At 36.2% G+C, this 12689-nt stretch overlaps 1 protein-coding gene across 1 annotated transcript in view; it reads left to right on the top strand.

The window, feature by feature from the left end:
* The window catches only part of LOC140048886 (von Willebrand factor A domain-containing protein 8-like), a 96806-nt gene that overhangs the window by 74518 nt on the left and 9599 nt on the right, over positions 1 to 12689 (top strand). The window contains exons 26-35 of the mRNA XM_072093691.1: positions 376 to 484; positions 757 to 895; positions 1716 to 1903; positions 2327 to 2505; positions 2837 to 2962; positions 3188 to 3264; positions 3691 to 3851; positions 4108 to 4315; positions 4725 to 4806; positions 5477 to 5678. Coding sequence (XP_071949792.1) covers positions 376 to 484; positions 757 to 895; positions 1716 to 1903; positions 2327 to 2505; positions 2837 to 2962; positions 3188 to 3264; positions 3691 to 3851; positions 4108 to 4315; positions 4725 to 4806; positions 5477 to 5678 — 1471 coding nt within the window. The remainder of the gene's footprint in view (positions 1 to 375; positions 485 to 756; positions 896 to 1715; positions 1904 to 2326; positions 2506 to 2836; positions 2963 to 3187; positions 3265 to 3690; positions 3852 to 4107; positions 4316 to 4724; positions 4807 to 5476; positions 5679 to 12689) is intronic.

Raw genomic sequence — 12689 nt, 5'->3', positions numbered from 1 at the left:
TAATAAAGAAGCAATTTCGGGATGACTTGTGTTTTGTCTTTCTTGAAGTTCTTGAGTCATTCTATTATGTTTTTATAAATAATAAATTTCCATATAAAATTATACATACAGTAGTAACCAAATTTTATTGGTAAGGAATTGAATTACTATATTCATCATAGCAAACACTGTTTAACTGCTATTCAAAACTATTACCACTGCTTTTCCTAATATTTAAACTTAGTATATATGTTTTGAAACTTAATGTTAACAGTCATTTCAATATACCTTTCCTGTAAGTGCAAAGTTGTCATCAAGACAGGCAGGCAGGTTTTGAACAAATGATTTATAACATCTTACAACAGTTAGTTTATACAGCAATTCTTGATGTTGTAGATTACCTCTGCCAGCCATCATCCTTTCATCTCACTGGAAGTATGATAACTTTCGGTCAAGTGACCGCAAAATGCTGTGTCCAGTAGAAGAAAAAAACATCAAAGTTAAGGTAAGATGTGTTTTTATGTTGAGCTAATAGTGATTTATAAACACAAACCTATAATATACAGTTTGTTTAATGATCCTGAAATCAAGCAGCATGAAGTGAGCATTCAGAGTTGGAATTTGAAAAAAATGAATAAAATTCAACATACTGTACTGGGGTGTACTGTACACAGTGTAATAGTGCATCTTTGCCGACAAATCTTTTTTAAATAAATAAATTTTCAAACTCTGTTTTTTGTTGTTGTAGTGTTGAAATTGTTGTAAATTTTGTTTTAGGGTCCTGTACAACTTGGTGTCAGATGTCTTCCTATGGAGAGAACAGAAGCAAGATCTTTAGGCTTTGGGGAAGAGGTTGCTCGCTGGGTCATTCCTCTTGATGAACACAACATTATTACTGATGTAGCAGTTACTAAAGGTGAATCATTAAATACATATTAACGATATAAAGTAGTCTATTCAGTATTTTGACTCAAGTAAGATTATTTTAACAGCACATTATCATTCTTTGATTCTACATTTATTTATTTAGATAGATAAAAGTGTCTGACAAAACATAATTTATTGAGATCGTGCCAGTGGCGTGTGCGGTATTTATTTTTAGTGGGGCTCAAAACGTAAATATTAGGTAACAATAGGCTTAGCCATATATTTAAAACAAAATTTATTGAACTGAGCATGGTAAAGACATACATACATGGTCTGAGCATGGTAAAGACATACATACATGGTCTGAGCATGGTAAAGACATACATACATGGTCAAATGAATAATTTAATATTCTATAGATTATTGTAATTTTAAATTTGTTGGAGGTTTTCCGAACAATTCAAATATAAAAAATTATTTTATTAATAATAATAATAAATTAAAAATTACGGTACACCTGCTGCACTGTACGTGCACCTGGTTATTGTGTATTTAAAACAGGGAATTCAATCATTACATCTACCATAATTACAATAAATTCCACAAAGATTACTATTTTAAGTTGGTAAAATCAATTGCTTCATTAAATTAAAGGACCGCTTTTTAACAACAAAAAAACTCAAAAAATCTATTTATATAACTTCACGTACAGTACCATCATTATAAATCCTCATCATATGGGCCATTTGAGCAATTTGTTTTCTTCCTCTTGATGCAAACGTAAAAAACAAATCTTTTGTAAACCTACATGTATGGAACAGCAAAATCGTAATAGTGAATGTACATGTTTTATTATTGGTACATTATAGATAAGGCAGCTGAATCTATTCATCTTGTTACATGCAGCCCTGTAGGACTGTACTCAATGCATTCAGCTGGAACTACCATGAACTTCTTAGACCTGTATGATGTGTTTCCTGGTCTCAGTCGCAAGATGGTACGTATTGCTGCTCTGGGACACCCATTACTTGGCCAAATTGTAATGCATGAAGAACAGGTAAGAGTGAAAATTAATTTAAAGTTATTTAATTTACAAGACTTGTACTGTAATTATAAAAAGTACTAAACCTTTTAAAAAGCATGTTTTAATGCGAGGCTTACAGTAGAAAATTAAACAGCCCTGGTATTGACAAGCAATCACTGACCTACAATGCTATGTCAATTTTATGTTAAGCCTAAGTATTTTTTTCAATGATCAGATCAGATTTAATGAATTTTTTTATATATTATTTATACTGTTTTTGTACTAAAATTAGACTTAGATTTACACTCTTTTAGATATTATGGAAAATTTGGTCTTAATTCAAAACTAAAGTTCCAGAGTTAACACACACCAGGGCATAAACTACAAAACTTCATTGTTGGTCACGGGGCAATGTAAAGTGTGTAAGAGTTAATGAATCTATTGTACAATTTTTAGGGTAATGTTGTTCTTGTCATTGACACTACAAATGGTAGTATTCAACGACTCTATCTAACATCCATGTATGAAGAAGCAAAGAAAAAATTTACACAGAGGTTTACAGGAACAGATCAAGAGAACTTTAAGATGTGTAGTCATTTGGCTCATGAAAATTGTCTGGTGTTTTATCAAGAAAGGTACTGAGACCATTTCATACTATACTAGAAAAAAACATGCGTCCCGCTCCCTGGGTGCTGTTCAAATATACATTCCAAAATGTACCAAATTGTACCTTCCTAGTACAATTCTGCATGGTAACCCCCACTTTGGGGTGGTTTACAGTTAGTTTAAAACCTTCCCAGTACAAATTCTGGCCATTACTTCCAACCCACAACCCCTTCATAATGGTATAACCGGTCATTTTTATAGTATACTCCCCCTTCCTGTTTAAAACCTTACCAGTATAGTTCTCTTTATATGGATACCCAGCAACAAAGTTCCACATTTGTTCTCATTTATTTTCTCCAGTGGAATACTATATGTTGTTAACATATTAGAGGGCAGTGCATATAGTGTTGATGTCCCAGTGCACATTAAATCTTTGCATCTATCTTCAAAAGATTCTTGGCTTATTGAGGATGCAACTGATAACAGGTAAGTAGATAAAAAGATTGATATTAGTGTTTTGTTCATTTTAGATAGACTTTGGTGTTGTAACAGTTTTGTGTGTGTTTGAAATGTTAACAAATGGAAATTAAATCATTTTATTTGGTATTTTTTAGTCATTATTTAAACAAATATAAATTTTAAATTGCCATACTTGACCTGATTATATGTGCATGAGAACACCTGATGGAATTATGGATTGTTTTTCTTCAGAAAATACCTTTTAACTCGACCATCTCCTAAAGAACCTGTATGTCAGCTTCACTCTATTACCACAGAAAAAATAAAAGGTAAAATAGCATGAAACAAAATCAGTATTTAGTAGAATGAAACAATATTTAATAATTATATGCTTCGTATTTTGTACACTATAGTCAATTAATGTCAATTAAGATTAAAGTATTAGCATATGGTAGTGACAATTAATATACCAATACCATTGACATTGATATTAAGTCTTGCATACAAAGTATATTTAAATATCAACATAACCGGCACAGAAAAAATTCTGCCCAATTGAAACAATACAGTGAGGACATTTCTGAGAATGAGAAAACCGGTACCAGTTCTCAATTGTATGCACAATTATATATTATCTCAGTATATACGGAATCATGAATTATTGGTATGTTTAACATGTTGAACCTTTCTTATTAACAATATGAAGAAAACCAAAACATTCACTCTTTACACTTTACTTGTAATACAATGTTTAGGTCCTCAATTACATAGTGAACAATGCATAACTATTTCAAATGAAGGACTTGCAAAAGAAGGTTTAGCATCAGCACTTGGTCAAGAAATTGAGTCACCAAATAGAGTATTTGCAGACAGTAGTAATATTGCCAGTATTGCTGTTGGCTTTCCTGATCTGAAGGTATGATGATAGTTTATATGTTGTTACTCAGATACTCTTATCTTTAGGGGAAAAATTTATACCCAACTGGATTTTCTATGAATGGAATTAGCTGTCCACTTAATATCTTATTACACCATTTGTTTTTTATTTATATTAATGTTCTGAATGTTAGTGCAATATCTCTTATTGAAGTAAGATAAATATATCTTGCTGGTAGGTATCATCAGGTATAACCATGAAACACATACTAACCTCTCTCTACTAAATCATTCAGTCAACAGTTGACATATACACATTCCCAAGAAGTATTGTGCAACCTTTAAAGAATGCTAGCAGTGAAGCAACCAGCCCACTTAATGGTCTTGTTAGGAAAACTACAGTAACTATTGCACCATCCAACATTATTCAAGTCCTGCCAATGTCTGCTCAGGTTGTACGTATCACACCTTCTGATAAAGTACCAAAAGAGGCCCTGCCAAGCAGTAAGTTTTGTAATGAAATGAGTATATTGTATATTGCATGTGTTAGTCATTAGCAGTCTTTAATTAATGGAGTATTTTGAACAAATGAAGCTTGCATTTTGTAACATTTACCATATGAATACAAAAAGTATTTAACAAAAAAATTTCCCAATCAAATACGCCATTGTGCACTTTCTGGGGCTCAGTCATATCATTTACTTATATGTATTTTGAAGAGCACAATGCAAACCTTTTCTTTTATTGTCAGACTGACCAGAGAGAACATCCCCATTGAAACTACAGTAGGCCTACAGTGACTATTGTGCATTAATATATAGTGTGTCATTTATTGAGTGAATATATAGTATATTTGGGTATCTTTACTAATTGAGTATTTTATTAAATCTAAATTAATGAAAAATTTTTTTAGATGACATTTCTAAATCTGTTTCCAATTACCTTGAAGTTGCTGATCTCAGTAGGCACACTGTCAAGTATATACCTGTACCAAGGTAAACACATTGTCTTTAGATCTTTGTAGTAAACTCTGAAATAATTTAAGCCTTTTTAATTTTAGTACTGTACATTGATACTTTACAGTATATAATTATTCAGAAATCAGTGAAATTACAGATTGAAAAGAAAAAGTAAAGTAATACAGATTATTGCTTTTCAATTTGTCACTGCCACTGTGCCACCAACTAAGCGTTTTAGCCTGCTTTTTAGGATAGCGTGTTCGTGCAAATCAAAATCGTCAGCTTATACACATGCGTATTCATATTTCCATCTTCCAAATCCCTCTCTGCAATGAATTCTAGTTCCTTGAGTTTTTTGCTTCAGCAAAATTAGTAGTTTGAATTGTTTCTACTTTTTGCGAAGCGAAACATTCCGCACTCAATCAGCTATTAGGAAATAAGGTATGACACTTTTATATGAGCACTCATGCAAATTGAAATGCTCAGCAGAGACATGATGGAAAGATAATCACAAATAAAAGTGGAAAGGGTGACGCGTTTTTTTCTCTGCGAAAGCATTGGATTTGTGCGCAATTCACCTAGTGGAAAACAGGCTTGTAGAGTAAAATCTTGTGATTTACCTTACTGTTTGAGGTGTTGAACATTTTAGGAAAGAAGTCTTAAAAATGAGTAATGTTGATGTGTTACTAAATATTATTGATTGTAGACCAACACGTGTTTCTCAGTATGTATCATGGTTCTCAGGAGGTGCTAACAACATTACAATGGCAAGTACAACTAATGATGGCATTGTCACTATCGATGCCGGTGGTATTGTACGATTGTGGGAGACATCAGGATTAAAGCTCATGAATTCATTGAAGGAATGGAAGAACATGATTGGTAGTGAAGATGGCAGACCTTTGCAGGTAAATATTGATGGATTTCAGAAATTCATTTTTGATTTTGGTTTCCATTGGAAATAGTTAATCTTAATAAAAAATGGGCTTATGCTTCTGTTGTCTCTCTAGGGTACATAGGCTTCCATGTCTGTGTTCCGGAGGTTTGTGGGGACCAGATTATCTACACATTTCTGCTATACAGTAGCTATAAAAACAATGAGGTGGGAGAGTTTAGTAGTACTGTAGGCCTACCCAGTGACTTTGTATATTATTTATTACCAACAAAAATATGAGTATAATATAAAGGGTTTTGCCTTGGCAACTAGAGCAACAACCCAGCTCTGGTCAGATAAATAAACTTTCATTCAACTCGCAATACCTTTATAGTTTGTGACAAAATTAAACAATATATTGTAAAAGCAAATAATATTAAATTAATTTTAATATAGAAACGAAAATGTTACAGCTTCTATAATTATATAAATTTGTATTAATAAACAATCTAATATTTTAAGTGTCTATATGGATAGTCATATTTTTACTTTACAATAATACATATATTTGTGATGCAAATACATTTATGCCGCAAGAGGCCAGACGGAAAAATACAATAACACCAAGTTGGATGGAAATTGTCATTTATTTATTTAAATGATGAAACACATAATAGCATATATAATACTAGAGTAATAATGGGGCAGCCCATAACTAATTTAGTTCCATCTAAGACGTATATACATAATGTATGGGCTGCCCCTATCAAGTGTACCGTATATGTACGGACAATAACTACTACTAACTAAACACATTGGTTATTACATAAAATCACATAAATATATATTGAATGTTAAATATAATATGCATGGTTATCAAGAATCCAAAGATTAACTTGACTTACTAAACTTAAGCTAATTAAAATACAAGTTTGCTGGGTGAACATGCCACAAACCCGAAAAACAAAGAGGGTTACCACCCAGACAAACAAACATCGAAAAATATCTGAAGCTTAGCTTGACAGATAGGACCAACAGAAACAAACTTGTCTCGCGAGGCCAAGCTCAAACAATCCGAAATACGAAAGCATTTCTATATGGAAAATGATTGGATTCTTATGTAATTTTGTACGGCCTTAGAATTCCATCACCCAAATTGTTGTTTAATTCAATTCAATAAACTTTTTTGTCAAACTCATAAATGTCTTGAAACTTTGGCTGAAAGTACACACATTAAAATTGTCTAAAAACATTGTCGCACAAACAGTAGAAAAGAATAAAATCACATAAAACAGAGCACAAGATGTTTTATAAAAAAGTTAAAAGAAGACACAAAAGTCACAAAAATCCACAAGACAGAGAAACACAAGTCACAGATTATAGTTTGTCAAACATCAACAATTATCAAAAATCAATCAAAAAAGCGACTTAGACAACATTTATGCAGAGTGTGGACAAACACGTCGCTAACGAGGCAGCGCCACCATAATTCATCAATTATGTTGTATAGTGTTCTCCGCTAAACCCAGGGAAGCAGCATGAGTTGCGGCGCCTATACGAAAACTATGACCTTTATATAATAGGGTCAAGACCAATGAAACAAATCGCCTCTTTTAGTTTTGCGTATATGAAACGAGCCGCAATCGGCCGATCGTCCATATGTTGGAACATAGGACCAGAGGTATGCCGAAAACATTTGGTGTAAACATTTTACTGGACAGAACCAAGCGCCCGTGGCACTATTGAATGAAATATGGATAGGGGGCTTCCTACGCCAGTTTTGTGAGGGTATATAGTTAAGGACGCTGAATTACCAGAAAGACATAGATCACTGCGTTGCACGACCTTCTTATCCGCGTCCCCTTTACCTATGGCCAATTCACCAATCCGGAAGAACCCTTGGAACGCGGTAAGGAAAAAGGCCCTGAAAAGTAATCTATAAGAAAAACTGGGTTCGATCGACTCTAGACTCGCTAACAATGGCAGTCATTAGAATCTTTAGGGCCGACGAAGAAAAAATCATCCAGAATATGGGATACATCCCTTACATTAAATTTGTTACGCAGTATCCATACTAACGCTTTACTAAATGATTCAAAAATATTGCATGAGCGACTGGCGCCCATAGGCAGACACCGGTCATAAAAGAACCTGCCGTCCCAAGAAAACCCCAGCAAATGGTAATCATCCGGGTGAATAGGGATAATCCTAAAGGCATCTTCTATATCGGTCTTAGACATTAATGCCCTTTTTTAATACTAATCTAACTACATCGTCGATTGTGTCGTAGGAGACCTGTGAATCATCATGTGGAATCCCTGAGTTGACCGAAGCCCCCGGGGGTACGACAGGTCCTGAATAATGCGATATTTGCCTAAATCAGCTTTGGCAACAACATCCAATGGCGAGGAGATAAATTGATCAAACGGAGGGGACTCGAAAGGGCCAGCCAATCTACCGAGTCGTAAACCATTAGAAATAAATTCTTCTATCTGTATCGGGTGATCGAGGGGCACATGGATGGTTGTGGGCGATGCCCGGAACCGGGGGCTTTAGACAGAGGAGACGGAATCCAAACGAGAAACCGACTAACAATTCGTTAAACAATTTGTGTGTATACCCTGCTAAATACCATGAAAGCTCATTTATTACCACTGGCGTGGGTAGATGGTTTTGCTCGAGTGCCGGTTTGACGACTTGTCGTTCGTGGTTTATTGCACTGAATTCTGGGGTGTGGTTGACGGCAGTCGGTACACAGATGTGAGAAGGGGCATGTGGGAGGCGTGGCATTGCTTCCCGGCATTAAATTTGAAACATATCTGTTGGCCACGAAAGTTATGCTGCCCCTGTGGACGAGAGTTAGGTCTGAAAGAAATGCATTCCCTAACGAAGCCAGTTTTAACATAAGCTCTGGGTGAAGAACATCCCAATTTAAAGGCCTGCCCTGTAGTGCTTTCCGAAAACCTTCGTCATAGGTCCGCCAGTTAAGGTTCCCCAAAGCATGTAATTCTAGTATGTTGTTGACATATTTAAGCATAGGCAAACATTGAGCAGGCGATTTTTCCACAAATATGGACATGTATATTGTAATTGCCCGCATCCATTCAGTAATTGTGATTAACTTTTTATTACTGTTGTCTGTCTCTACACGGAGTTGTTTATCAATAATTGATAACGGGACCCCAGTGGCATCATTGTCGTTATTGATCAGAGTCCTGAGGTCAATGTATCCATTTGCCCATATTTTATTTTTAACCGATAGTGGCACATTACTGCCCAGAGCAATCGAGTCAGTCATTGTTATGTCGTCCGAGACGGCTCACCTTCAAAGAGATCGTTTACAGACGCGTCCAATGGCTGAGCCTGTGTGGCATTACCCACAGTCAAGGATGTGGTAGCGGCTTGAGTTGTTAGAGGACTGCCGCCTGGTGTCATGGGGCCAGTTGCCTCGCCCACCTTCAATACCTTCGCGACTTCAGCCGCCAGTTTGGCGTAGTCTAGTGGTGGGGTCACTTTGTTCGTTGTTGTCTTCTTCCTAGTGGTTTTTGGGACCGCAGCCGACACTGTACGGCCTCTTGGAGCTTTCGGCATTAATAATAATAATAATAATAATAACAGGATTTTTATAGCGCACATACCACTCAAGAGTGCTCAAGGCGCATTAAAAAAAAAATAAAAACAAATCATACAAATGCCTGACAAATAAAATGCAATTTCTTTGGAGGGTCCCCATCCGTTCTCGTTCTGTCGCGGTCCCGGACCCCTACCTAGGTGACCAAACAAAGGAACAGGATACACATTTGCCTTGCCACAGACGACCGGGTGCTCAGAGACAACAACCAAGACAGAGGCACCCCAAAGATAATGCTGGTCAGGAAAAAGTATACTATAAAATTCTAGAACTTTAAGAAACCTCATGATTTCCATATGCCTTAATGAATAAATGTGTTTTTAATAATTTTTTAAAAGTATCTTTTTGCAAAATCTGATAGAGCTCGGTAGAGCATTCCATAGACGAGGAGCAGTAACGGTCAAAGCTCTGTCTCCCCATGAGTGGTGAGACTTAGGTTGATGTAGAAGCAGCGTATCACTAGAACGCAGATTCCGTCTGGGAACATACAGCCTAAGCATGTCAGAAATATATTCAGGAGCCATGCCATTAATAGACTTAAAAACATAGAGTAATAATTTAAAAACAATGCGGTACCTAACAGGAAGCCAATGCAAAGTTTCCAAGGTATTTGATATGTGTGCATATCTTGGTAGTTTTTTAACAACTCGTGCCGCTGTATTTTGAATCAGCTGAAGCCTGTGGAGTTGTTTTTGTGGGAGACCAAATAACAAGGAGTTACACATATCGAGATGCGAACTAACAAATGCATGTACAAGTTGCTCAGCAGCTGCACGATTTAAGTATTTTCTGATGCCTCGAATATTTCTTAAATGATATGACGATGCAGACGTAATTTTAGAAATATGAGCCGTCATTGTCATATTAGAATCCAGAATTACACCAAGATTTCTAACTTGTGTAGTATTTTTAGTACAAAAGTTACCAATGGAAACCCTCCTAGATGGAATTTTCTCTAATTGTTGTTGCGAACCAAATAGAATGTACTCAGTCTTATCATCATTAAGTTTCAAAAAGTTTTTGGCCATCCAGACACGAATTTCAGAGATACATTTTTCAAGCAAATCAATTGATAATTCACTCTGTGTCATGGTAGGTTTAAACGATATATATATCTGAGTGTCATCAGCGTAAACATGATAGCTAAGATTATATTTCTTAATGATATCACGAATAGGATATACATAAATTGTAAACAATTGTGGACCTAACACAGATCCTTGCGGAACAGAGTAATTTAAAGTGGTAGGTTGAGAGATTACCTCTCTAATACAAATGTGTTGAGGTCTGTCCTCCAAGTATGATTGACACCATATTAGTGCACATCCCTCAACACCAATAGAAGCAACCTCTCAGTCAGAATACTATGATCTACCGTAACAAACGCAGCACTCAAATCAAGTAAAATTAAAGCAGTTACTTTTCCAACATCCATCGCACGAAGTATATCATTGCTAACGCGCAGCAGTGCAGTTTCAGTACTGTGATGTGCTTTATACGCTGATTGAAACGGGTCAAGTAAAGAATTATACTTTACATGTGATAGGATACGTTTAGATACCACTTTTTCAATTACTTTTCCAAGAAAACACAGATTTGATACTGGTCTGTAATTGGATAGCTTTTCAGGATCAAGACCCGATTTCTTTAATTGAGGACGTATGTGCGAGATTTTACAAATATCTGGGAAAACCCCAGTTTCCAAAGACAGATTAACGACACGTGTAATTAGTGGAACAAAAACAACAGCATTTCTCTTAATTAACAGAGTAGGAACTGGATCAAGACTGCAAGATTTAGCAGGCGAGTTTTTGACAATTTCAGAAATTTCTTTTTCACTTGCAGGTTCAAATTTATAAAGGGAGGGACAATTATAATTTTCACAGCATACGTCGTTATTAAAGTAATGAGACAAACTTCCAGCACTATCTTTAACAAGAAGTTTACGAATGTTAACAATTTAATTTTTTTTAAATACGGAAAATCTTTCTGCAAGCAACTCATCTGAGTGAGAAAATGGAAGCACCGATGATTTAGAACAGTGTAAAAGATTGTTTACAACTTTAAACAGCTTCTTCTGATCACCTGAGCAATCTTCGACCAGATCAGAATAATATTGTTTCTTAGCACTTTCAACAAGCATATTAACAATACACCGCTGATGACAATATTTCTGTCTATAAGGTATTTTTTGATTTCATCCATTTTCTCTCAAATACGCGACGGAGTTTTCTTGCAGATCTAATTTCATCAGTATACCACGGTTTTGAAGAATTTAGTTTGATACATTTTGTTTTTAAAGGTGCGTGTTTATCCATAACTTCTCTTAAAGAGCAGTATCTTTCAATATTTTATTATACCTGTATAGAAATCAAAGAAACACCTCTGATGGTTAGAAATGAAAAACATAGGAGACACATTGACTACTGAAAAGCGGAGTTGCATTTGTAACAATCGTCCGGTTTCTATAATATGTGCTATATCCATGGTCCGCCTGAAATTCACCAGACTGAGAACAAGAGGATGTGTCCAAAGCCTGAATGCCACAAGGCACGCATTAGCCCGAAGGCAAACATTAGGCCCGAAGGCAAATATAAAGCCCGAAGGCCAACATAAGGCCCGAAGGCAAACATAAGGCTCGAAGGCCAACATAAGGCCCGAAGGCAAACATAAGGCCCGAAGGCGAACATAAGGCCCGAAGGCAAACATAAGGCCCGAAAGCCAACATAGGGCCCGAAAGGCAAACACAGGGCCAGAAGGCGAACATAAGGCCCGAAGGCAAACATAAGGCCCGAAGGCAAACATAAGGCTCGAAGGCCAACATAAGGCCCGAAGGCAAACATAAGGCCCGAAGGCGAACATAAGGCCCGAAGGCAAACATAAGGCCCGAAAGCCAATATAGGGCCCGAAAGGCAAACACAGAGCCAGAAGACAAACATTAGTCCCGAAGGCCCAAATTCTTGCCCGAAGGCAAAACATGTGGAGGTTCTGAACATTTGTATATAAATTTAAATTAAAACTACTGGCCTTATAATTTTGTCTGCGTGTAGAATAGCTTGTCGGACGCTATGTGCGTACCGATACATTCCTGACGATCGGCCATTTGAAGAACTTCTGTTAAGATGTACGCCATCGGAGTGAATATGGGACCAGTCGTTCCACAGGCCTCTGTGACGCCAATATGTTACACATGCATCATCGGCATAATTCGCCTGAAGTCGACGGTTAATGTCCACAACAGAGTCGTTGAAGTTAGAGCTTACCCGACTGGAGTACCGCTTTAACAGCTGGCTAACCACAATATGTTTACACTCCAGTTCAAATTTAAGAAAGTCAATTAAATTATCGAGTTTGTTCACAATAAAATCATTAGATCGTTTCACAATGTCATTCTCTCATAGATAAACGTAAACG

Source organism: Antedon mediterranea, chromosome 5 (genome assembly GCF_964355755.1).
Source record: "Antedon mediterranea chromosome 5, ecAntMedi1.1, whole genome shotgun sequence".
NCBI lineage: Eukaryota > Metazoa > Echinodermata > Crinoidea > Comatulida > Antedonidae > Antedon > Antedon mediterranea.
This window is presented reverse-complemented; position numbering and strand designations above follow the sequence as displayed.